The 27708-nt window shown below is 37.3% G+C and overlaps 2 protein-coding genes across 2 annotated transcripts; one reads left to right on the top strand and one right to left on the bottom strand.

The window, feature by feature from the left end:
* Positions 1-3707: 3707 nt before the first annotated feature.
* LOC132554741 (uncharacterized) lies at positions 3708-18018 on the bottom strand. Its single transcript, XM_060219051.1, has 8 exons — positions 17951-18018; positions 14265-15524; positions 11512-14057; positions 9891-10108; positions 6989-7100; positions 5036-5156; positions 4761-4876; positions 3708-3819 (listed from the first exon to the last, which is right to left on the bottom strand). Exons 2-8 carry the CDS (start codon positions 15244-15246, stop codon positions 3784-3786), a joined length of 4131 nt encoding a protein of 1376 aa, XP_060075034.1. The 5' UTR covers positions 15247-15524; positions 17951-18018; the 3' UTR covers positions 3708-3783.
* A 2170-nt stretch (positions 18019-20188) lies between these two features.
* On the top strand, positions 20189-24436 carry LOC132554739 (mucin-2-like). Its single transcript, XM_060219049.1, has 5 exons — positions 20189-20213; positions 21194-21298; positions 21764-21838; positions 22054-23613; positions 24300-24436. The coding sequence occupies exons 1-5, from the start codon at positions 20189-20191 to the stop codon at positions 24434-24436; spliced, it is 1902 nt and encodes a 633-aa protein (XP_060075032.1).
* Positions 24437-27708: the final 3272 nt, after the last annotated feature.

The raw sequence follows: 27708 nt of genomic DNA on the forward strand, positions 1-27708 counted from the left end.
TATACCATTATGTACCATTACTGGTGTGTAGTAACCCTGTACCATTACTGGTGTAGTAACCTGTACCATTACTGGTGTGTAGTAACCAGTACCATTACTGTGTGTAGTAACCTGTACCATTATTGGAGTGTAGTACCCTGTACCATCACTGGTGTGTAGTAACCTGTACCATTACCGGTGTGTACTAACCTGTACCATTACTGGTGTGTAGTAACCTGTACCATTACTGGTGTGTAGTAACCTGTACCATTACTGGTGTGTAGTAACCTGTACCATTATTGGAGTGTAGTAACCTGTACCATTACTGGTGTGTAGTGACCTGTACAATAACTGGTGTGTAGTAACCTGTACCATTACTAGTGTGTAGTAACCTGTACCATTACTGTAGTAACCTGTACCATTACTGGTGTGTAGTATCCTGTATCATTACTGGTGTGTAGTAACCTGTACCATTACTGGTGTGTAGTAACCTGTACCATTACTGTAGTAAGATGTACCATTACTGGTGTGTAGTAACATGTACCATTGCTGGTGTGTAGTAACCTGTACCATTACTGGTGTGTAGTAACCTGTACCATTACTGTAGTAATCTGTACCATTACTGGTGTGTAGTAACCTGCACCATTGCTGGTGTGTAGTAACCTGTACCATTACTGGTGTGTAGTAACCTGTACCATTACTATAGTAACATGTACCATTATTGGTGTGTAGTAACCTGTACCATTACTGGTGTGTAGTAACATGTACCATAACTGGTGTGTAGTAACCTGTACCATTACTGTAGTGACCTGTATCATTACTGTAGTGTAGTAACCTGTACCATTACTGGTGTGTAGTAACCTGTACCATTACTGGTGTGTAGTACCCTGTACCATTACTGGTGAGTAGTACCCTGTACCATTACTGGTGTGTAGTAACCAGTACCATTACTGGTGTGTAGTAACCTGTACCATTACTCGTGTGTAGTAACCTGTACCATTACTGGTGAGTAGTACCCTGTACCATTACTGGTGTGTAGTAACCTGTACCATTACTGGTGTGTAGTAACCTGTACCATTACTGTAGTAACCTGTACCATTACTAGTGTGTAGTAACCTGTACCATTACTGGTGTGTAGTAACCTGTACCATTACTGTAGTAACCTGTACCATTACTGGTGTGTAGTAACCTGTACCATTACTGGTGTGTAGTAACCTGTATCATTACTGGTGTGTAGTATCCTTTATCATTACTGGTGTGTAGTAAACTGTACCATTACTGGTGTGTAGTAACCTGTACCATTACTGGTGTGTAGTAACCTGTACCATTACTGGTGAGTAGTACCCTGTACCATTACTGGTGTGTAGTATCCTGTACCATTACTGGTGTGTAGTACCCTGTACCATTACTGGTGTGTAGTATCCTGTACCATTACTGGTGTGTAGTAACCTGTACAATTACTGGTGTGTAGTAACCTGTTCAATTACTGTAGTAACCTGTATCATTACTGGTGTGTAGTACCCTGTACCATTACTGGTGTGTAGTATCCTGTACCATTACTGGTGTGTAGTACCCTGTACCATTACTGGTGTGTAGTAACCTGTACCATTACTGGTGTGTAGTAACCTGTACCATTACTGTAGTAACCTGTACCATTACTGTAGTAACCTGTTCAATTACTGTAGTACCCTGTACCATTACTGGTGTGTAGTACCCTGTACCATTACTGGTGTGTAGTAACCTGTACCATTACTGTAGTAACCTGTACCATTACTGTAGTAACCTGTTCAATTACTGTAGTAACCTGTATCATTACTGGTGTGTAGTAACCTATACCATTACTGGTGTGTAGCAACCTGTACCATTACTGGTGTGTAGCAACCTGTACCATTACTGGTGTGTAGTAACCTGTACCATTACTGGTGTGTAGTACCCTGTACCATTACTGGTGTGTAGTATCCTGTACCATTACTGGTGTGTAGTACCCTGTACCATTACTGGTGTGTAGTATCCTGTACCATTACTGGTGTGTAGTACCCTGTACCATTACTGGTGTGTAGTAACCTGTACCATTACTGGTGTGTAGTAACCTGTACCATTACTGTAGTAACCTGTACCATTACTGTAGTAACCTGTTCAATTACTGTAGTAACCTGTATCATTACTGGTGTGTAGTAACCTATACCATTACTGGTGTGTAGCAACCTGTACCATTACTGGTGTGTAGCAACCTGTACCATTACTGGTGTGTAGTAACCTGTACCATTACTGTAGTAACCTGTACCATTACTGGTGTGTAGTAACCTGTACCATTACTGTAGTAACCCGTATCATTACTGGTGTGAAGTAACCTGTACCATTCCTGTAGTAATCTGTTCTATTACTGGTGTGTAGTGACCTGTATCATTACTGGTGTGTAGTAACATGTACCATTACTGCAGTAACCTGTACCATTACTGAAGTATCCTGCATCATTACTGGTGAGTAGTACCCTGTACCATTACTGGTGTGTAGTAACCTGTACCATTACTGGTGTGTAGTAACCTGTACCATTATTGGTGTGTAGTAACCTGTACCATTACTGGTGTGTAGTATCCTTTATCATTACTAGTGTGTAGTAAGTACCATTACTGGTGTGTAGTAACCTGTACCATTACTGGTGTGTAGTAACCAGTACCATTATTGTAGTGACCTGTACCACTACTGGTGTGTAGTACTCTGTACTATTACTGGTGTGTAGTAACCTGTACCATTACTGTAGTAACATGTACCATTACTGGTGTGTAGTAACCTGTACCATTGCTGGTGTGTAGTAACCTGTACCATTACTGTAGTAACATGTACCATTACTGGTGTGTAGTAACCTGTACCATAACTGATGTGTAGTAACATGTACCATTACTGGTGTGTAGTAACCTGTACCATTACTGAAGTACCCTGTACCATTACTGGTGAGTAGTACCCTGTACCATTACTGGTGTGTAGTAACCTGTACCATTACTGTAGTAACCTGTACCATTACTGTAGTGTAGTAACCTGTACCATTACTGGTGTGTAGTAACCAGTACCATTACTGGTGTGTAGTAACCTGTACCATTACTGGTGTGTAGTAGCCTGTACCATTACTGGTGAGTAGTACCCTGTACCATTACTGTAGTGTAGTAACCTGTACCATTACTGGTGTGTAGTAACCTGTACCATTACTGGTGTGTAGTAACATGTACCATTACTGCAGTAACCTGTACCATTACTGAAGTACCCTGTATCATTACTGGTGAGTACCTTGTACCATTACTGGTGTGTAGTAACCTGTACCATTACTGGTGTGTAGTAACCTGTACCATTACTGGTGTGTAGTAGCCTGTACCATTACTGGTGAGTAGTACCCTGTACCATTACTGTAGTGTAGTAACCTGTACCATTACTGGTGTGTAGTAACCTGTACCATTACTGGTGTGTAGTAACATGTACCATTACTGCAGTAACCTGTACCATTACTGAAGTACCCTGTATCATTACTGGTGAGTAGTAACTTGTACCATTACTGGTGTGTAGTAACCTGTACCATTACTGGTGTGTAGTAACCTGTACCATTACTGGTGAGTAGTAACCTGTACCATTACTTGTGTGTCGTAACCTGTACCATTACTGGTGTGTAGTAACCTGGCATAACGTAGCATATAAGAAGTAGAATGCAATTGAGAAAACAAACAACATATTGCCCAGAGTCTTACAGGGGATTAATATAATACAAGTTTGTGACTAGACTGGTTATAATTAATTAGTATCCTAAAATAAGTAACATCAGAGAGTTCTTCTACAAACAGGACAAGTTCCACACTGAAATATAAACAAAAAAATATATCAATATTTTTTTTATCTCATTCACTATATAAAATTTTTTCAAATATAACAGATTGTTTATTTTTTCTTAATTCAAAATTATGGTTTTCATTATCCAGAAGTATATTGATGCCGTTAGTATTAAAGGTCATTTAACATGGAGCATATTATCTTTTTTTTTCAGTCAGCCCCGGGATAAAATATATACTGAATATAGCAGGGATGGTATGTTTGATACAGGTCAATTATATAGTATGTGTAGGTATTACTCCTGAAACTACAATAGATGTGGGTGGGCTAATTACAGGACAATGATATAGCATGTGTAGGTATTACTCCTGAAACTACAATAGATGTGGGTGGGCTTATTACAGGACAATGATATAGCATGTGTAGGTATTACACCTGAAACTACAATAGATGTGGGTGGGCTTATTACAGGACAATGATATAGCATGTGTAGGTATTACACCTGAAACTACAATAGATGTGGGTGGGCTTATTACAGGACAATGATATACCATGAGTTGGTATTACCTAGTATAGATGTGGGTGGGCTTATTACAGGACAATGATATAGTATGTGTTGGTATTACCTAGTATAGATGTGGGTGGGCTTATTACAGGACAATGATATAGTATGTGTTGGTATTACCTACTGTGAGAGAATATATAATTTAACAATGTATTCAGTCTAGGAATTTTACCTGACTTTTTACATCGGCTTACTGTTGGACATATTAAGTAGGCCTGATATACAAGACTTGTATGTATATATGTTGAGTGAGTTTCTTTAATCTCCCTGATTCAGTCAGTTGCTGAAGATCTCAGTTCAGCATGAATCATTACATTTCACTTATAAGTTTAGGCCTATTGAACTAAACAATTCTTTTACAAGGCTGCCAGGTCCTTTGGAATTATAGGATGGTTTGGCTTACCTTTATCAACCAGGCCTGTATACATAACTGATGAAAGAGATGCTGACAGGGGAGACAACTCAAAATTTCCTTCTCTTCACATACACATAGACATATAGGGCAAGACAGGCTTATGGCTGGAAACAGAAAAAAATCAAAATTTGATTTCTTTCACTGGTTAATGAAATATAGTATTACAATTTGTACATCTTATTTCTTGCACTTTTAAAAAGAATAGTTTTGTGTATAGGACAGACCAGTTATATACACTGATATAAGAAACAAAAGCTACACACCAAGATGTCCTTGGTTGACAGTTAAAGACGGTAAGGCGTCAATTACTGACTGATCTGCTGGTGGGGGCGTGGCATCAGACAATAAATCTGGATGGACTGCTAACATCTGTAGAATCACATTCTGGAGACAGAAAATAATCAACTTACAGACATGGTCAATGTATCTATGTACATAAGTTTTACCTCTTTAAGAATTCCTAAGGGAAAAGATTCTACATTATTTTTCCAAACCTGATCAACCTATACATGCACAATATATACAGGGTTTTACAGGTTTTTATTCGAATCAGAATTCAGGCTCTCTGGCACAATCTCATAGGAATTAAAACTGTTATCACAATCTCATAGGAATTAAAACTGTTATCACAATCTCATAGGAATTAAAACTGTTATCACAATCTCATAGGAATTAAAACTGTTATCACAATCTCATAGGAATTAAAACTGTTATCACAATCTCATAGGAATTAAAACTGTTATCACAATCTCATAGGAATTAAAACTGTTATCACAATCTCATAGGAATTAAAACTGTTATCACAATCTCATAGGAATTAAAACAAAAACTGAATATTTTGCAAAGATAGTATTTCATTACACTGGTACAAATAAGCAATACTTCCACAACTACATAATTATCTCCTTCTTTAGTGACATCTCATATATCAAATACAGCTACAAGTTAACCATATAAACACAGAACACACTCGGCCAATCACAGCGCACCTTACATTATACATGTAAAAACAGAACACACTCGGCCAATCACAGCGCATCTTACATCATACATGTAAACACAGAACACACTCGGCCAATCACAGCGCATCTTACATTATACATGACATAACAACAACAGCACATTTGAGCCAAACAATGTCTGGTATTGTCCAAAAGAAATGTACAATATTAAAATGAATATAAATATGAAAATATAAATAAGAAGTCACTGTATAAAGACAATTAAAAGCTTTGACAGGTGTATGAATATCTAGTGTAGTGGATGTTACTACACACTCTTTATACCATACAATAAATTCAGGTTGGTTATTTATATGTTTTGAAACCAAGTGATTGGTCCCATGTTTATATAGTAGTTACATCTCACTCATTGTATACATCAAACTGTAAACTCTCTTTATCGTACAACAAAACAAGTTATTTCAACTTATATTAATCACTCTTGTTGGCCCAGATGTAAGTGCGTCTTATTGTCGGAGGAAACCGGAGTACCCAGGAAAAAGTGATGTGGTTGGGCAGGTGACCCTTACCTTTTCATGTCCGTTCCAGGAGTCGAGCCCCAGGCGACTAAGTGAAAGGCATTACCATTGCACCACCCGAACACTCATTGTATACATGTTTTAAACTTTTCAGAGACAGTGCTTTATCTTTAAACAAGATTTTGTTATTTTTCTCATGCACTTGATTTTGGGCAAGCATTGTAACAATAAAAATTAGACTATTTACAAATTTAAAGCACTTTTTGAACAAATTTGATAAAGGTTATCAGCTTCATACTAACACTAGAAGACATCTTCTCTTGTGTCTACTGCCGCTGTTATGATTGGAGAGGACTGAGTTGATCATGTGACCTTACAGAACTTAAATTCCCTTTGTTATGATTTCTATACTTTCCTGCATCGTGCACGAGCAAAGACCTTGTTTACAACAATAATGATATAATTTAGTGTCACTCCTATTTAATTAAATCACACCTATTTAATTAAATCACACCTATTAAATTAAAATCACTCCTATTTAATTAAAATCGCTATTAAATTAAAATCTCTATTTAATTAAAATTGCTCCAATTGAATTAAAATTGCTCCTATTTAATTAAAATCGCTCCTATTTAATTAAAATCACTCCTATTTAATTAAAGTTTTTTGACGTATTATATCATATGGTTATAAAAGCTTCTAAATATTATACAGAAAGTGCATAACACAAAGTTACCTCAAACATAAACTCCAGTTCATTTCGTCGTGTGTTCATGATGCTACTAAGGGGACTTAACTCCGCTATACTTATTCTGTACAGGCCTTCCTCCAGCTCTCCATCTGGTAGTCTAAACAAAAAAAAATCATTTCAGCATCAAATAAAACATAAAGCATCTTTTGTTGATACTACAGCCCGTCCATTAGAGATCATGCAATATATTTTATATGACTATCAATTAGTTAGAAAATTTTGTTTTAAAAACATTTCCACAGTTTTTACTTAAAAGTGATGCAGAAAGTCAGCAATCATTTTCTTTTCTTTTAAAGTGTTACGTTAATTCTTCATTGTCTTTCGCCTGTCGTCAGTTAATCTACAAATCCAAGATTTGAACTATGGCTATACCTATCGCATTTCACGTTCAGTGGAACCCACTTAATGTCATGTTCAATTTGTCAGGGAATATGTGATATTAACTGGAGAGTGTTATTAACTGGAGAGTGATACTAACTGGAAAGTGATATTAACTGGAGAGTGATATTGACTGGAAAGTAATATTAACTGACTTGACATTAAGTGGTTTACTTTGGACCACTTTGAAATCAATGGAACTGCATTGCAATGTTTATCATTTTAAATCATTGCAAGTTACCAAAGACACATAACTGCAATCTTTTTTTTTTTTTTTTTTTCAATGAAACAGATAAATTCAAGAGGTCAACATAGTTTCAAGCACTAAATCTATAATATCTATATAATGTTGTTGAGAAGATATGTGTATTGAGATGTAAGTATTTGCCTTTTGTTCTGAATGATTTACTGTGGTACCTTGGTAAGTCTCATTCACTACACTGACACCTGTATCACAAGTTATCTCCCCTTGTAATGATAAATGAACTGTGGTACCATGGTAAGTCTCATTCACTACACTGACACCTCTATCACAAGTTACCTCCCCTTGTAATGATAAATGAACTGTGGTACCTTGGTAAGTCTCATTCACTACATTGACACCTCTATCACAAGTTATCTCACCTTGTAATGATAAATGAACTGTGGTACCTTGGTAAGTCTCATTCACTACACCTCTATCACATGTTATCTCCCCTTGTAATGATAAATGAACTGTGGTACCTTGGTAAGTCTCATTCACTACACCTCTATCACATGTTATCTCCCCTTGTAATGATAAATGAACTGTGGTACCTCTACATTGACACCCCTATCACAAGTTATCTCCCCTTGTAATGATAAATCTCAGTCTCTTTCACTACACTTACACCTCTATCACATGTTATCTCCCCTTGTAATGATAAATGAACTGTGGTACCTTGGTAAGTCTCATTCACTACACCTCTATCACAAGTTATCTCTCCTTGTAATGATAAATGAACTGTGGTACACTTACACATTGACACCTCTATCACATGTTATCTCCCCTTGTAATGATAAATGAACTGTGGTACCTTGGTAAGTCTCATTCACTACACCTCTATCACAAGTTATCTCCCCTTGTAATGATAAATGAACTGTGGTACCTCTTTAAGTCTCATTCACTACATTGACACCTCTATCACATGTTATCTCCCCTTGTAATGATAAATGAACTGTGGTACCTTGGTAAGTCTCATTCACTACACCTCTATCACATGTTATCTCCCCTTGTAATGATAAATGAACTGTGGTACCTCTTTAAGTCTCATTCACTACATTGACACCCCTATCACAAGTTATCTCCCCTTGTAATGATAAATGAACTGTGGTACCTTGGTAAGTCTCTTTCACTACACTTACACCTCTATCACATGTTATCTCCCCTTGTAATGATAAATGAACTGTGGTACCTTGGTAAGTCTCATTCACTACACCTCTATCACAAGTTATCTCTCCTTGTAATGATAAATGAACTGTGGTACCTCTTTAAGTCTCATTCACTACATTGACACCTCTATCACATGTTATCTCCCCTTGTAATGATAAATGAACTGTGGTACCTTGGTAAGTCTCATTCACTACACCTCTATCACAAGTTATCTCCCCTTGTAATGATAAATGAACTGTGGTACCTCTTTAAGTCTCATTCACTACATTGACACCTCTATCACATGTTATCTCCCCTTGTAATGATAAATGAACTGTGGTACCTTGGTAAGTCTCATTCACTACACCTCTATCACATGTTATCTCCCCTTGTAATGATAAATGAACTGTGGTACCTCTTTAAGTCTCATTCACTACATTGACACCCCTATCACAAGTTATCTCCCCTTGTAATGATAAATGAACTGTGGTACCTTGGTAAGTCTCTTTCACTACACTTACACCTCTATCACATGTTATCTCCCCTTGTAATGATAAATGAACTGTGGTACCTTGGTAAGTCTCATTCACTACACCTCTATCACAAGTTATCTCTCCTTGTAATGATAAATGAAGTACCTCTTTATCTCTCACTACATTGACACCTCTATCACATGTTATCTCCCCTTGTAATGATAAATGAACTGTGGTACCTTGGTAAGTCTCATTCACTACACCTCTATCACAAGTTATCTCCCCTTGTAATGATAAATGAAAGTCTCATTCACTACATTGACACCTCTATCACATGTTATCTCCCCTTGTAATGATAAATGAACTGTGGTACCTTGGTAAGTCTTTCACTTCACTACACCTCTATCACAAGTTATCTCCCCTTGTAATGATAAATGAACTGTGGTACCTCTTTAAGTCTCATTCACTACATTGACACCTCTATCACATGTTATCTCCCCTTGTAATGATAAATGAACTGTGGTGACTCTGTAAGTCTCATTCACTACAATGACACCTCTATCACAAGTTATCTCATCAAGCTGGTACCATGGTTAATCTGATTTCATAAAATATTAGAGATCAGTGACCTTCACCTACAACTAACCTTTGATGACGTTGAGCCTCATCTTCCACTACAGAGAGGCCACTACTGCTGGGGTGAGGGTGACTTTGGCCTTGGCTCCTAAGTGTACTGTCATTTCTTGACCTCAGTTGTAGACAGTGTTCACATTCACATTCAAATTCATCGTCAGCTTCCCCACTGTCCGATTCACTATGAGTGCTGAACAGACTCCGAACAGGTAACTCCTCGCTTAAATTACTCTACAAAGCAAAAATATGCAGAATAAGAAGCAGAAAATTATCTAACTGTGATGAGTAGCACAAATCTAGAAAACATATTGAATATTAAGTTCCCCACTGTATATATAGACACATAACAAACTCTACAGTCTTCAATAAATAAAAAACACATTTTTTATCTTAATGATACTGCAACTTAACACAATTTTAATCTCTCCATGTTATTAGATATTTAACTGTTGTTAAAGTATATCTCAAATAAATTAAAATCATCTTAACCCTAACGTAATCTGTATCACTGTAAGTCACTGAACTCTAACGTAATCTGTATCACTGTAAGTCACTGAACTCTAACGTAATCTGTATCACTGTAAGTCACTGAACTCTAACGTAATCTGTATCACTGTAAGTCACTGAACTCTAACGTAATCTGTATCACTGTAAGTCACTGAACTCTAACGTAATCTGTATCACTGTAAGTCACTGAATTCTAACGTAATCTGTATCACTGTAAGTCACTGAACTCTAACGTAATCTGTATCACTGTAAGTCACTGAACTCTAACGTAATCTGTATCACTGTAAGTCACTGAACTCTAACGTAATCTGTATCACTGTAAGTCACTGAACTCTAACGTAATCTGTATCACTGTAAGTCACTTAACCCTAACGTAATCTGTATCACTGTAAGTCACTGAACTCTAACGTAATCTGTATCACTGTAAGTCACTGAATTCTAACGTAATCTGTATCACTGTAAGTCACTGAACCCTAACGTAATCTGTATCACTGTAAGTCACTGAACTCTAACGTAATCTGTATCACTGTAAGTCACTGAACTCTAACGTAATCTGTATCACTGTAAGTCACTGAACTCTAACGTAATCTGTATCACTGTAAGTCACTGAACTCTAACGTAATCTGTATCACTGTAAGTCACTGAATTCTAACGTAATCTGTATCACTGTAAGTCACTGAACTCTAACGTAATCTGTATCACTGTAAGTCACTGAACTCTAACGTAATCTGTATCACTGTAAGTCACTGAACTGAACTCTAACGTAATCTGTATCACTGTAAGTCACTGAACTCTAACGTAATCTGTATCACTGTAAGTCACTGAACTCTAACGTAATCTGTATCACTGTAAGTCACTGAACTCTAACGTAATCTGTATCACTGTAAGTCACTGAACTCTAACTTAATCTGTATCACTGTAAGTCACTGAATTCTAACGTAATCTGTATCACTGTAAGTCACTTAACCCTAACGTAATCTGTATCACTGTAAGTCACTGAAATGCTTTATCATTTGCAATATGTATCATAATAAAACATTAGTGAACATAGGTAGTTTGAAGTATACTGAAATATTTCTGCAGATATTTGTACAGTAAAACACACTACATATTAACCACTATCTTACCCTGTCTGTGTCAGAGTGTATAGAGCTACAGTCTGAAGTATCTTGTTCAATTGACAAAAACTGCAGGTCAGCTCGATTTTCTTCAACGTCTTCGAGGTCGATACAATCAGCTGAGAGAAATCCTGTTTCAGCACAGCTACAATTCTCTGTATCATCACCTTGGCCAATCAGCTTCAGCGATTCTGAGATTTCTCCACTGGGGAGATAATTAATTTGACTAAGAGGTTCGGAGAGTTCAGTTTTAAAAGACGGGTGATCAGATTCTGAGAGTTCCATGCAAGGGAAATAACTATGGTGAGATATTGGATTTGATTGTAGTGTTGTTGTATCACAAGAATGAAGGTCTGATGAGGAGATTTCTTGTAAAGGGACATAACTCTGCTGGGATGCCTGGGGTTTATTTGTGATGCTGATGTGAGATTGCAGAGACTTACATATATCGTCATAGGTAACATGACTAGTACTTGGCCGAGATAGTTGAGGTTGTGAAATAGAACCTGAGTCTGTTGTAAGATCAGTTTGTAGATGAGTTTCCATTTCTCCATCAGATATATCAATATATTGAAAGGAATGAGATATTTCAAGTCCTTCGCTTTCATCAGTTTGAGAAATTTCATCATGGCTGCATTCATCGTTTGAAGCAGGACAAACATATTTACCCTTTAAGTATCTATCTTTAACCACACAGTGACCTTGACCTAGAAAATATGGCCCCTGATTTTGAAGTTTATTTGGAATGTAATTTGAGATATTGGAATGTTGACTCACTGATTTCACGTTCTCAAACCCTCCAATTTTGTTGCTGACATCATCTCTGTCTGAAGTGTGTACAGCATTAATGTCCGACATATTGGAAACATTTTGGCTGCGACCAGGTTCTAAAGTCTTCACACTACTCTCCCCACCAAGGTCAAGGTCGTTCAGCTGTGCTCGAGGTGAACAGCCTGGATCACTTTGGATTCCAGTATCATGTTCGTTTATATCTCCCTGGCTCTTGCTTCTAAGCTGTTTTCCTGAGTTTCGTTTCCCAGTGTTTCCAGATTCAATTCGCTTGGCTAGACTCATCTTCAATCTCTCTGATAGATAAGGAATGGCATACCTTAGACCTAGGATTCCCGTAGCTGGTCCACATCCTGTGTAACAACGGCCGTCCGCTGATTGGCTGCTTTCAGAACAGCTATCCACAGTATAATTCTCAGTGTGATCATGGCTATCTGTGTCATTGGAATGTTCTGCTTGTAAAGTGTGTGCTTTACAAGCTTTTTGGTGACTTTGATCTTTAGTTATAAATGCAGTTTTAACATCTATTGATGATTCCTCAGTTGAATCTGAGTCGATTCCATTTCCCGCCATCACCCGATTTCGAATAAGATCTATGACAACCTCATGTTCCATCGACCTTGACCTTGAATGTGTTTTCTTTCTGTATCGTTTTGGTGAGTATCTTGCACAGGATTTTGACATGCAGGAATCCCGATTGTATCCTGTATTTGGACAACTATTCCTCTTGTTCTGAGGAGAATGAGTTGATGCATAGGGATCACTGGAGTCAGCATCAGCCCAATCATTGGTAGAACTTCTCTCTAAATCTGTTGTTGCCGAGTCTGACGAAAAAGTTGGAGATTTATGCTGCTCCAGGGACTTCAATAAATGTTCCTTGAAATTACATTGATTACTTGATGATAAAGCTGTGTTACTTTGAAGAGAAGTTTGAACAACAGGACGAGAATTATCATTAAACTCCAGATCTATAGAATCATCGTAGCTATCACTATTGTTTTCTTCGTCCTGTAACTGGTTAAATATTTGTGGCTTTTTGGTGTGTGTATCATCTCCTCCGACAATATTTGACCATCGACGCAGGTGATGAGGATATGTTATATCCTGATCTGTAACCGACTTTTCTGATGTGCTCTGTCGCTTCACCACTTTCACCGTTATTTTATCGGTTGAGCTGCTTGGTGTGTTGCTGGTGTGATTTTGGATGCCTTTACTAAGTTTTTGTTCCAAGTCCTTCCTGGGTTCCTTCCACACCTTGTCAGAACAGCATGAATCAAGACCACTACAAAAGAATGGAATGTGAGGAACGTTGTCAGGCTTAGCAGATACACTGTCCTCTTGATGTTTATCTGGGGAGACTGGATTCTTCCACAGTTTTGCATGAGCTTCAAATATCTCCAGATCTGAAGATTTAATTTTGTGATTTGAATATCTTTCTTCCTTCAAAGGTTGTATTTCAACAAAGTCATTTGATTTTGAGATATCTTTATGTCCGGTTGCATCTAATACATGTTCTTCAGCTGAAGATGAAGGTTTTACAGCATCTCTGCTTGAATGGAAATGTAACCCTTCCATAAACCTAGATTTCTTAACCGATTCATCAGGACTCAACCCTTTGTCAGCTAGAGTCCAAAATTCTGGCTTGGATTCCAACGTCAATGTGGCCGCTTCCCTCTCTGGAGGATCTGACGTAACATTGTTATGTGAGGAATGGTTTATTTCTATCTCACTAGGATCTGAGACAAGACTGTTGTGTATAATTGAAGCTTTTTCCTGTGGACTTTGCAAGTTTCCTAATTTCTTGTTTGAGAAGATGTTACATGTATCACCAATTTTATCCACAGTATTTTTTGATTGATTAGAGAGTTCAGAATTTCTGCCAAGCTGGATCCTGGGTTCTTTTCCTTTCTCACAAGCAAAATCATTCACATGCAAGTATTGTTCTGTGTTTTTGCTGACATAATCAGTAGTACAGCCAACTGCCTGTTTGTAGGCCAATTCTTCTAAACTAAACATTTTTGGCTCCAGACTACAAGTCCTTGATGAATGACAGATTTTACTGTGACTAGCATCAGTTGATGGGGATTTTTCAGGTTTTCTCTTTTTGCTGCATACTTCTCTTTCATGAAGAATCTTCCATAATTTCAATCCAGATTCTCGCCATTTTTGCAAAAGAAATTGTTCATGGTCATCAAAATGTTTATTTTGGCAAATGTCATTGATTCCCTTGAGAAATTTATCACTGACTGAAGAGCTTTCTGTATTAGCATCAGCACTTCCTGTTCTTGGGTTAAACACACTACTATCAACATCTTCAAATCCAGAGTCTATAACTGGTCCTTTAAGGTCATCACCTTTGACCTCATCTCCTTTCACCTCATGACTAATAATATCTACATAGCCTCCCTCTGTTACTTGTTGACCTTTCTTGAAGTCACCTTTGACCTCTAAGTCTTGAACTAGCCAGTCACCATACCCAGAATCCTTATCAAGTTGTCCTTTTGAACTTTTGACTTTATCTTCTGAACATCCATGAATTCTGTGCATATTATCAATATTTTCTTTTTCTCGTTCAGACGTCAATTTGTCCCAAAAATCAACTTCTTGTTGATCTTTGATGTCCTGAAAATGCTCATTTCCATTAGAAGCTGTGACCCTCTTGCTGCGATCAGATTCATCAGATATGTAATTGTTGTCCTCACTGGAAACATTCATGGATGTGTTCCTCATCGGCATGGATGTGTTAGTCAACAGCATGGATGATGTTTTAGCTGAAATCATTGATGTGTCAGCTGTGACTGTTGATGTGTTTGCTGTGATGGCTGATGTGTTTGCTGTGATGGCTGATGTGTTCGCTGTGACGGCTGATGTGTTTGCTGTGACGGCTGATGTGTTCCTTGAAGACTTTGGCCTTGCTCCCTGACCTGAGTAGGTTAATTTCCCGTGCGGCTCCATTGATAAGCAGCTACAATCTTAAGATAACACTATTAACTCTCCAGTGAATAATCCCGTTTTATCCATATCCCCAGGAGTTGTTATTCAATCTGAGTTGTCTCCCTTCTGATCACTCCCATGAGTCATCTTTTAGTCTGAGTTGTCTCCCTTTGATCACTATCCTTGAGTCATCATTCAATCAGAGTTGTCTCCCATCAGATCCATAATCCAAATAACACCATTCAATCCAAGTTATCTCCCTTCTGATCCACTCTCCCAGGAGCCATCATTCAATCAATCTGTAAGTAAATAAACGTGTGTTAATATTAAAGTTTGCTTTGGATCAAAGAACATAAACAACAAAAATCATCAATAATTTTCTAGATCATATTCAGCTAAGGATGATCATCCAGGGAACTGAGAGTACTGAGCAAAGTCTACATAAAATAATTAAGAGGGGCATTTTCAGTAAAAAGTGAAAGAAAATTGAAATAAAGAGTGGTAATTTTTTAAGGGGCCAATGCAAAAGATTATATGACTTTTTTACATACAAACCACTGTCTTTTACCTCGAACTATGAAACAATCCTGAATTTCTTCCCCCTCTTTCTTTTATCATTATCTATGATAATCAAACCACATTTAGTTCTGGGTTTTCTTCCCCCACATCAGAGAATCTTTGCATGTGGTCAAGTTATGTGTGTATTCTTACATGGATAAAATCACATGTTTTATATCTATGCATTTCATAGACATTATAATATGCAGATAAGTATGAATGCTATACCAGTTAACAGTAACAGGGAAAATCCAACAATATTGGGTAGGTGACCTCTGACCTTATCATATTGTGACCTCTGACCTTATCATATCGTGACCTGGTTGCCTGGGTAACATGAACAGGTTTGTTACTATTACATCACACATTTACCACTTTGTCCTGAAACACATACAGGGATATAATTAATGTCATGTGGAAGAGCAGGATTCATGTCCATGATACTGGAAAAGATAACAGACAACTACTCCATACTGACAAATCAACATTACAATACAGCTAGAACAGTGGTTACTGCATATAATTGGTTGTCAACCAACATGGCTTTTCTGATGGCAATGATCGACTTTGATTAAGCACAACTGTAAAAATGCCTTCAGTGATTTTCCACTCAAAATAATTACTAATTTTCACTACTGATCTATCGCTTGGCAAACTGAGCATAAACATTTGTTAAGATACAATGAAATGACTACAGAAGAGAAAAATACTTCATGCATATCACTTAAATTGGTAACATAGTGGAACAGACTATAATTGGTAACATAGTGGAACAGACTATAATTGGTAACATAGTGGAACAGACTATAATTGGTAACATAGTGGAACAGACTATAATTGGTAACAGAGTGGAACAGACTATAATTGGTAAATCACAATGTGTCCACCAATGTCCTAACACTAGATCAACTGATTGACAGGAACCAGACCAATAATTTTTGAGATATTTCAGTCCCGCACATATACTTTCCCTGTGGGATTCGCTCAAATTTGGGACCTCTGCCCCAATTATATCTTTTTCATTGGGACTCATCTAAATTACGTTATTGGTGTAATAGACTCACTTTCAATAAATCCAACTTAAATTCTTGAGGAACCATATCAATATCTAATGTATATCTTATAATTTGTACAGATTTAAACAGTAACGGAAGAAGATAATAGAAAACTCTGCTGCAGATTATATTCATGGTTGACACAGCGAAACTCGTCTAAAGCAAATATAAAGTTACTCAGCACTCAGTTTAGATCTGTAGAACTCATATTTAAATAGCTACATTAAAACATCTATTTGAAATCTACATTAAACCCTTTTAATGAATAAATTACCAGATGATCATAAGCAGGTTTCTATTGTTCTTTTAATTTGTTTTGATTACTGATTCCTTAGCTTTGTTTTTATTAAATAATTAGGCGGAAAATTTGGTCCACATGTTTCTCTGCTAACCCAATATTTGAGAATCAGTTTTTCTCTTCAGAGTTTTAGAGGAGACTTACCTGATTCTGTCAACAAATTAACTGATGGTGTATTTTTTCTCTTCTCTTTCTATTTAGCTCTTCATGCAATGTTTAGTGCTACTAGAATCATATGTCAACAGCTATTGTATCTATTCTTTTTTCTAAGTACCACGCGTTCTGTATAAATTTTATGAATCATTTAAACGATTGCACTTCTGTATACTCCTGTCAAAAATGATAGACATTTGTTGTAACAGAGTGTTTGGCCAACGCTATTCAGATATACTGCACTTTATCAAGTTCATCTTAAGTAATATGTTTTGACTGACTAATCTGAAGTGACTAAAGCATTTATTAATTCATTCAGATAAATGATCTCTTAAAACTGTAGCACATATCTTTATGTGGCATGATGCGTCTAAGATTAAAATGTTATATTCTCAAATTATCATAATTAATTTAGCAGCTCATACATTCGTGAAATGGAATTTAATAAGATCCGTGATTTTTACTTTCGCTTATGTATTCGTGAGAAAAAAGTGCATGCCCATAATATTCGCGGTCAAACGTGTTATCAATGAATATATCATTCCCTGGGCCACGCATTAGTTGGCTCCAAAGTGTCCAGACAAAAGTCATCACGTGCATATTGCAAACGACGTCCATAACGATTATGAACACTGTTTGCAAGTTATATCACCACACAAACCTCAGATGTTGATTGGCGTTATTTTGCTGATAGCCATTATTTTAACGCAAATTCTGCAATTTTCTTAATTTCCAGTCGGCGAATCTCCTCAATTTATGCGAGAAGGAAATCGATACCACTTATGCTCTCTGGACGAACAAGAGCTCTGCCGAAGGGAAGGTACTCTCTATCACCAATCATCAACATAGCTGTAAAATGAATATAACTCTTCTAGATTTCGAAATGGATATATATATATCAGTCACAATTATCTTAATTCCTGTTGGTTTGTATAATTTTTTGAAATGCTCCAAGATTAGAGTTAAATGAAATATCTTAAATGTAAACAGAAAATGCGACATCTATAAAAGAAATTATATATATGCACAGCTTTTTCAAATTTTAGTATTACAATAATATATTTTTTTGCGCTTTTTAATATTTGACCAATGACTAACGTTGAATCTTTTTGCCATACCTTAAAATGTAATGACAGCCTTTGTCTTGAAATTGTTACACTCAGTTATGTAAAGTTTAATAACACGGACTTCGATAGCTATCGAGTACTGTGATATAGCTTAATAGGAGTAATGGAAACTAGTTTACTTCCGCCAGGGTTCGAACTAGCGACCTTCGGCCTGTGTCCGGACACTCTATCGCTCGTCTCAAGGCTGGAGTGCCTGGCTACAGATCAAAGGACCGCTAGTACAAACCCTACCGGGAAATGTGTTTTACATAACTCCAAGTTCCTCTACTGAATAATTCCTTTCTTTACGAAGTCTTCGACCCAAAAAGACAAGAACAAGGTTCGATAAACCAAAGGAAGAATCTCAATATCCTATAAATTCTACCCTTGGAGTGATCAACGGCACCAAATCTGTGTTAGGAAGGAGCCATGAATAACAGCCTAACACCGCTGGGGTTCGAACTACATTTTGTCGCCGCTCGACTAAAAGGACTAGACTAGTACGCCAGGGGTCCCGTGTTCGATTCCTAGCGGATGCATTGAAATAAATATTGACTTCTGTTATACGATATTGAGATTTCTGATATTCTGTTTCGAATCTGATTACTTGCTAAACTTGGAGAGGACAATGGTATAGCTACGTTTTACTAAGTGCAATAACGTAATAATGTAAAAAAAAACAAAAACAAAAACAAAACAAACAAAAAAACACACGTTACAGGACAGACTAAAATATACAAAGTTAAATTTAGTTTAAATAATGAACAAACAGCGAGAAAAAAATGTGTGGTATGAATATTTTTATATATAAGTGTTGTCTGCGTAAAAACTGCGTAAAACATATTGTGTGGTATGATTTTCTATCTGTTAATGTTCACTGTGAACAGTGGTATACAATATTTTCTTCTATAAATCTTTCCTTTGAGTTGGAAAGATCTGTGTTAAGCAGTAGTGTTTATTAGTATATTATTTACCCCGCTGAGTTTGAATACCCAGGGCGAGTTCAAGCTGGTAGCTACCAATACTGGCCATCAACCTCTAATTAAGCTTCAAAACAATCTCTTCGTGATTCTTGCATCAGTTTATCTATCCGAAATATCTGAACAAACACAATCATAATAATTATAATATTCTAGACACGTGGGGCAGTCCAGTGTCTCACATTATTCAGGAAGTCATTTACATACTTTTCAGGTCGTTTAGGATACATTTGCGCATTGTCCAAGGACACGCCCAGGACAGCGCACCTCGGTCTTCGATCTCAACTCGCTGAAAAAATCACTCAGTTTGATTTGTCAGAGTTACAAGTACAGTCGGACCCATCAATATATATGTGTCAATAATTTCACAGTCCAGCCTCGGTCCCGATTGTACCTTGAGATTTTCTTGCAGGTAGCAAAATTAAGCGGTTCAACCATTTCAACCGCTTATGGGAAAGCGACCTGAGTTTAGTTAAGGACATGGTCAGTTTCACAAAAATCAGGATGAATAGAGAGTTCAATACGATGTTAGCGTAAGTTTTCATCAGACGGGTCTAAAATTTTACTGATTAAAATTTGTGAATAGCTTGTAGTTACCGATTGTGCCGTGTGTTATCGGGACAGGTGTAGAATCCTGACCTTGTGACCTCAACACCGTCTCACCTGTAGATAATTAGTAGCCCACCTGCAGGGGCTCTAAACATCTGTTTCATCTCTCATTATCAAATTCGCTTCAAATTTCAAATATCTTCAATATTACACGTAATAACCCCTCTCAACATGAAAGGGTTTTTAATTTTCTTCCTTGTAGCCATGGAGAGTTTCGAAGGTAATCAAGGTAGGTGTAAAACTTACCTGTTATCAATCTGGTGATATGTTAATTATGTTATGTCCTGTCGACTTGAAGTAAATTGTTATGTTCTTACTTTTAGTCAATATCCCCCTTGGAGTTTTTTTTCATTAATATCTAAAACAGAAATATTCAATAGTTATGAGATAATGATCAACCGATGCGTTGACAAGCATACACAAAGTACTGGACACCATAGATTCTAAAGAAAGCGTGATATGCGTTTACGTTCTTAAATCGCTGTTTATGTCATATAGTATCAAACATGTATATTACAAGGTAATTATACTTAAGAAAGGATTTATTGATATCATGGTCGATGACGCGAAAAAAAGGAGATTTTTAATATAGTATACAACCTTAACTACATATTATATTTGTGTTTAGCCTCCTACATACGCCAGAAAAAATGTTACACAGGGTTTATGTGTCCGTGTCTACAATACATCAGCGGCTGTTTCCAGTGTCCATGTCAGGGTGAGTTGTCTCCGCTGGCAAATAAAAAATTATCAGGACGAGTTGTCTCCTGTGGTGAACAAAAATATTGTTTTAATGCCTATGTCAGGATGGATTGTCTCCAGCTAGTAAACAAAAATGCTGATAACGATATATCAGGAACAGTTGTTGCTCTTGCAAGCAATGATATTATGAATTAAAATGTGCCTTTCACAGAGCGAGATGTCGCCCATTGAAAATGAAAATATCGTTTTTCTCCCGAAAAAGTCCGGAAAAATGTGTTTCTATTATCCGTGAAAAAAAAATCTTTCCTGAGGACCGGAACATGTTGGTTCCCTTGTCCTATGTCTTGTTATATATACATGTGAATCGCCATTTATTTACACTGACTAAGTTAATGTGAGTTCTGTATCGGTTTTAAATCACAAATGGACACTAAAACTATTACCACCCACTTAAAATTTGTTATCATATAATTTCATGTACATAATTAAGATATTATACTTTTGTAGCTAGCAGCGGAACTAGCAGTTCATCGTCATCAAGTTCCGGTTCCAGTGGAGAGTCTGGACCAGGTTTCTGCTATTACTGTGCTCATATACAAAATCCTCATGCAGGTTTTAAAATTTTTAAGGAGAAATAATGAACAGATACAGAAAGTACTAGAACATCTTCAAACACAATGAATAAACTAATTGTAATGTTGTTAAATATTCTATTTCTCACAGGAAGTTATATTTTCTTTCTCTTTTTTTTTATAAAGAAGGATGTCGACCCCTAGGGTATTGTCTCCCTTGGCAGATATTTCGAGACAGTAAAGGTTGTCCGATTTGTGGCGGCGAAAGCGGAAATCCTGGTCAGATCAGTCCAAGTTCAGGTAAAGATTTTATATACAACGTACAACTGAAATTTATATGAAGTCGAAATAAGGATGCACTAGGTTTTATTAACTGATATAACGTTTTATCTTATAAAACAAAAAGTTTCCTTCGACGGGAAAAGTGGAGTTTAATGCACAGAAATATGTAAAATGTTTTTAACATAAGGTTTTATAATTCTGTTTTTGTTACAATATTTTCGAGGTGGCATGAATGGAGGTGGACCAAACAAGGGCGCCAATGGGTGTGAGAAATATGACCCTACCTGTCCGATCAGCTGTAGGTTTATAGACTTTAGAACAGGCTGTGTTAGATGTAAATGTTACGGTAAGTGATGAATTTTCTGAAGGGTAGGCGATATCGTTAAATCTTCCTTAAACTGTCAGTCATTGAATAAAACATACAAAGTCACGTCACTGTAGCCAACAAAGTACTCCCGTATACATTGTGTGTTTGTTTGTATTTGTTTTAACACTGATATTTTTTCTCACTAGGTTCAAAGACAACAGGACCTGCAACCACAAATCCTATAACTTCTACAAACATTCTTACAACAACAACTCCTACAACAAAAACTCCTTCAACCACAACTCCTACAACAACAACTCCTACAACAGAAACTCCTACAACAACAACTCCTACAACCACAACTCCTACAACAACAATTCCTACAACAACAACTCCTACAACCACAACTCCTACAACAACAACTCCTACAACCACAACTCCTACAACAACAACTCCTACAACAACTCCTACAACAACTCCTACAACAGCAACTCCTACAACAACAACTCCTACAACAGCAACTCCTACAACAGCAACTCCTACAACAACTCCTACAACTACAACTCCTACAACAGCAACTCCTACAACAAAAACTCCGTCAACCACAACTCCTACAACAACAACTCCTTCAACCTCAACTCCTACAACAACAACTCCTACAACAGCAACTCCTACAACAAAAACTCCTTCAACCACATCTCCTACAACTACAATTCCCTCACCCACAACTCCTACAACACCAACTCCAATGACAACAACTCCTTCAACCACAACTCCTACTACAGCAACTCCTACAGCAACAACTTCCTCACCCACAACTTCTACAACAACAACTCATTCAACAACAACCACAACCCCTACAACTACAACAACAACTCCTACAACAGCAACACCTTCAACAATAACTCCCTCACCTACAACTCCAACAACCACAACTCCTACTACAACAACTCTTACAACAATAACTCCCTCACCCACAACTCCTAAAACAACAACTCCTACAACAGCAACTCCTACAACAATTCCTACAACCTCAACTCCTTCAACCACAACTCCTACTATAGCAACTCCTACAACAACAACTCCCTTACCCACAACTCCTACAACAATAACTCCCTTACCCACAACTCCTACAACAACAATTCCTACAACACCAACTCCTACGACAGCAACTCCTTTAACATTAACTCCCTCACCCACACCTCCTTCAACCACATCTCCTACAGCAACTCCTACAACAACAACTCCCTCACCAACAACTCCTACAACAACAACAACTCCCTCACCCACAACTCCTACAACAACAACTCTCTCACCCACAACTCCTACAACAACAACTCCTATTACCACAACTCCTTCAACCACAACTCCTACTACAGCAACTCCTACAACAACAACTCCCTCACCCACAACTCCTACAACAACTCCTACAACCAGAACTCCTTCAACAACAACTCTTACAACAACTCCTTCAACAACCACAACGCCTACAACTACATCAACAACTCCTACAACCACTGCCCCTTCAACCACAACTTCTACAACAACTCCTTATACCACAACTCTGTCAACTACAAATTCCTTAACGACAACAGTGAATTCCATGGAGAATGCCACTACGGTTTTCGACAACACAACGGAAAATAGTTCTTCAACTGTCAGGACTATGTTTACACCACCCGTAACATCAAGAAATTTGTCTCCACCTCCTTCACTCTCCCCAAGCCTGACAACCATTAACACAGAGACTATCATCACTAACACAAGTAACTATCAGACTTTATGTGTCAACTTGCTTTGATATGACCTCAAATACTTAGAAATAATCGATAAAGCTCTGTGTATATATTTCTTATATCACTTGAGATTTTAACAGAAAATCGTGCTTCTGTCATAAAAGTTTTACCTCCTCGTGAAATCCTCCTACTAGTTAGCATTAGGTATCTTTATGTCCCTCCATTTGTCGGTTTACATTGATGTTATGTACCGCGTGAGATCTATCATTGTATGTATATACTTCTACTGTGTGACATGACCCATCTACAAAGTCGGGATCACGTGGTGTGATGTTGGTGAGTTTCAAAAATATAAAATGGCCGACGCCTCTACACGCTAAATAAGAGGTAAGACAGCTAAATAGACACCCTATAGTTACGACTATGTATTGTACTGTATTCTAAATATAACACACCTCTTTTGTGTTGGACTTATCCGTAATATTAGCAACTATTCAGACCAGATTTTGAACAGTGATAATTCTCGTCGTGTGTAAGGTGGTGACGTAATATTTAAGGTATGTGTGGAAGGTAGGAATTCATTTTGGCCTCAACAGACACACGACACTATCGAGGTGGTGAAGTAATAGTTTTGAAGGGTTGTGGCAATCTAATAGAATAAATAGAACTGATATTAATTCGTTGCTTTTGATTATATTTTCATTATTCCTTTTCAGCGCATGCGCCAGTACTTTTAACCAAACCACAGACTACGAAGACTCCATGTGTTCCGATTTTCTGTATTCTTCCATGCGGAAATCCTCCAAATTATCGTAAAGATGCCAATGGTTGTGAACGCTGTGAATGTGCCTGACAAAAACAGACTGACATTGTCTATTAATTCTTCGATAAAACATTAAAATAGTTTTAAGATATATCGCGGAGTCATTAATTTTGACATAAAAACTGTTAACAATATCCACAATTCGAGATACCTCTATATTTTTAGTAGACATGTGTGATAAACATCCGGAGTGACCCTTAGTTTACCTTAACTATAAGTATTTAACTGGCGTGACATGTTTTAAACAACAAAGTTTTGAACCATACATTGTTCCAGTCATCATTTTCCCGCCAAACGATGTCATTTATATTACCTATAAACTCAATAAAAGGCAGACTTTTCCTTCTCACGTTGTTGTCATATGTCCATACTTTCATAATTTAAACAGAACCAAGATCATTCACTTTCGACAGACGAGTTTTCAACATTTTCTTAGACAAAATGTAGAATATAGTATGGTAATGTCAGACAGACAGAAAATTGTTGATATAGAAAACTCGATCACAGCTCCTGTCAGACCCAAGGCTTTGGCAGACGCTCGACTGTCATCTGCACAGGATAATCTTCTCACCCATGCCATTGTATCAGTCTTCTTTACAAGGTGGTTCGATCTTAACGTTTTTAGTGACAGTTCAAGTTGAGTTGTTTAGTTCTTGTTTGGATCTGTTAAACATGTACATATACACACAGCGGCAGGACCAGTTGTGGTAGGTTCAAATGATACGTCATCGGTTGTGGTAGGTTCTGATGACACGTCATCAGTTGTGGTATGTTCCGATGATACGTCATCAGTTGTGGTAGGTTCCAATGATACGTCATCAGTTGTGGTAGATTCCGATGACACGTCATCAGTTGTGGTAGGTTCTGATGACACGTCATCAGTTTCGGTAGGTTCTGATGACACGTCATCAGTTGTGGTATGTTCCGATGATACGTTATCAGTTGTGGTAGGCTCAAATGACACGTCATCAGTTGTGGTAGGTTCCGATGATACGTCATCAGTTGTGGTAGGTTCCGATGATACGTCACCAGTTGTTGTAGGCTTAAATGATACGTCATCAGTTGTGGTAGGTTGCGATGACACGTCATCCGTTGTAGTAGGTTCCCAATTTCCGACTGTCTAGTTCAATTCAGTCTTTTATTCCGTCTTATATTAGACTATGGAATGAATTACCTAACAGTGTTAGAGAACAGCCATCCATAAACAGTTTTAAATCATTGATTCAGTATAATGAAAATGACTTGTTACCTAAATATTTTGATGTTGGAAATCGTAAACTGAATATTTTACACACACGATTGCGTCATTCTTGTAGTATTTTAAAATATGATTTGTATAGAGTTAATATTGTAAGTGATCCTACATGTGCACGTGGTAATAGGTGTGAAAATGTAATACATTTTTTTTATTGTGTGCTGTATACACAACAACGACAAATCATGTTTGACAGTATCACACGTTACTGTAACGTTTCTCTTAATGTTATTCTTTCTGGTTCTCCAAACCTGTCTGATGAAGATAATGAAAGTATTTTTCTTGTCGTTCAAACATACATAAAAAATAGTAAAAGATTTTAAGATCAGTAGCATTTTTGTATATTATATCATATCTTACCCCATTTAGTCTCTATCGTTCCCTTTTCTTCCTTTCTCCCCCATTCCTTTCTTCACTTATTTTCTATACTCATATATATATACTTTTGTAAATGTTATTGTTATTGTTGTCATGTCATTTGTGTATAATGAAATCTTATGGAGAAGGCGTTTTTAAGTTGCGATAACTTGTGCCCAATCCTTTTTGTTGATTGACAAATAAAATATGTTTAAATTTAGATAAAGGTTCCGATGATATGTCACCAGTTTTGGTAGGTTCCGATGACACGTCATCAGTTTTGGTAGGTTCCGATGATACGTCATCAGCTGTAGTAGGTTGCGATGATACGTCATCAGTTTCGGTAGGTTCCGATGATACGTCATCAGTTTTGGTAGGTTCCGATAATACGTCATCAGTTGTGGTAGGTTCCGATGATACGTCATCAGTTGTGGTATGTTGCGATGGTACGTCATCAGTTTTGGTAGGTTCCGATGATACGTCATCAGTTTTGGTAGGTTCCGATAATACGTCATCAGTTGTGGTAGGTTCCGATGATACGTCATGAATTGTGGTAGGTTCTGATGGTACGACATCAGTGTATGTTTTTGTTATCCATAATGTCGTCATTTCCGTTGCTTCCTCAGTCGTTTGTACATTATCACCATTGGTTACAACTGGAGAATTAGTGGTCAATGCAATGCTACATGTTTGGATTGCTGAAAGATTGAATACAAAACACCAACTACGATAGATATTGATTTTTAAAAAAACTCAAATCACATGATAGATGTAGTGTATTAAGACAGTCAGTAATCATGGGGACAGTATCCTTAATATAAACTAGAGGATTATGTATTTACTTGTTAGTCTATTACTTATGTCTTACCAACAGATAGTTGATTTTATTTACAATGTTACTTTTTGTATGTTTCAGACCTCCATCATTTTGGATAATAAAGTTATCTGAAAATAGTATCGGCCTACTTATCTATGATGGAGGATTCAATCCACTGAGAGACCACTAACAACACATAACAGCAACAACTACACAAACAAGATGCCTTCAGTGAAGTGTCCAATCCCAGACTGTGACTTTGAAACAGATGACTTAGATGGTGCAATCGTTGCTGCACTTTTGACTACCCATGCGCTAGTACACACAGCAGCCTCGACTTCTGCAAGCTGTAATAAAGTGGAAAAAGTCAAACGGCCCACCATTACATCCGCTGGCACGAGTGAAGATTGGTCATACTTCCTCTCACGATGGAAAGACTACGTAGAAGCCACTAAAATAAAGGAAAAGGAACTTGTTATACAGCTTCTTGAGTGTTCCGATGAGAATCTACGGAGGGACCTCACAAGATCAGCTGGTGGCTCGCTGACGGATAAGTCTCAAGAAGATGTATTAACAGCCATCAGGATCCTAGCTGTGCGTGAAGAGAATACCATGGTAGCTCGGGTAGCACTGAACAACATGACACAAGACCATGAAGAAACTGTGCGCTCATTTGGGGCTCGACTACGCGGACAAGCAGGTGTGTGCAAGTTTTTAATACCATGCCCCAGCTGCGACAACGAAGTCAACTATACTGACGCAATCTTACGTGATGTGCTTATTCGTGGACTCAACGACTCTGAGATTCAACTTGATCTCCTTGGGGAAAGAAATCAAAACATGACACTTGAACAAACATTTCAATTCGTTGAA

Source organism: Ylistrum balloti, unplaced genomic scaffold (assembly GCF_031769215.1).
Source record: "Ylistrum balloti isolate Yb309-2 unplaced genomic scaffold, AGI_CSIRO_Ybal_v1 Utg370436, whole genome shotgun sequence".
NCBI lineage: Eukaryota > Metazoa > Mollusca > Bivalvia > Pectinida > Pectinidae > Ylistrum > Ylistrum balloti.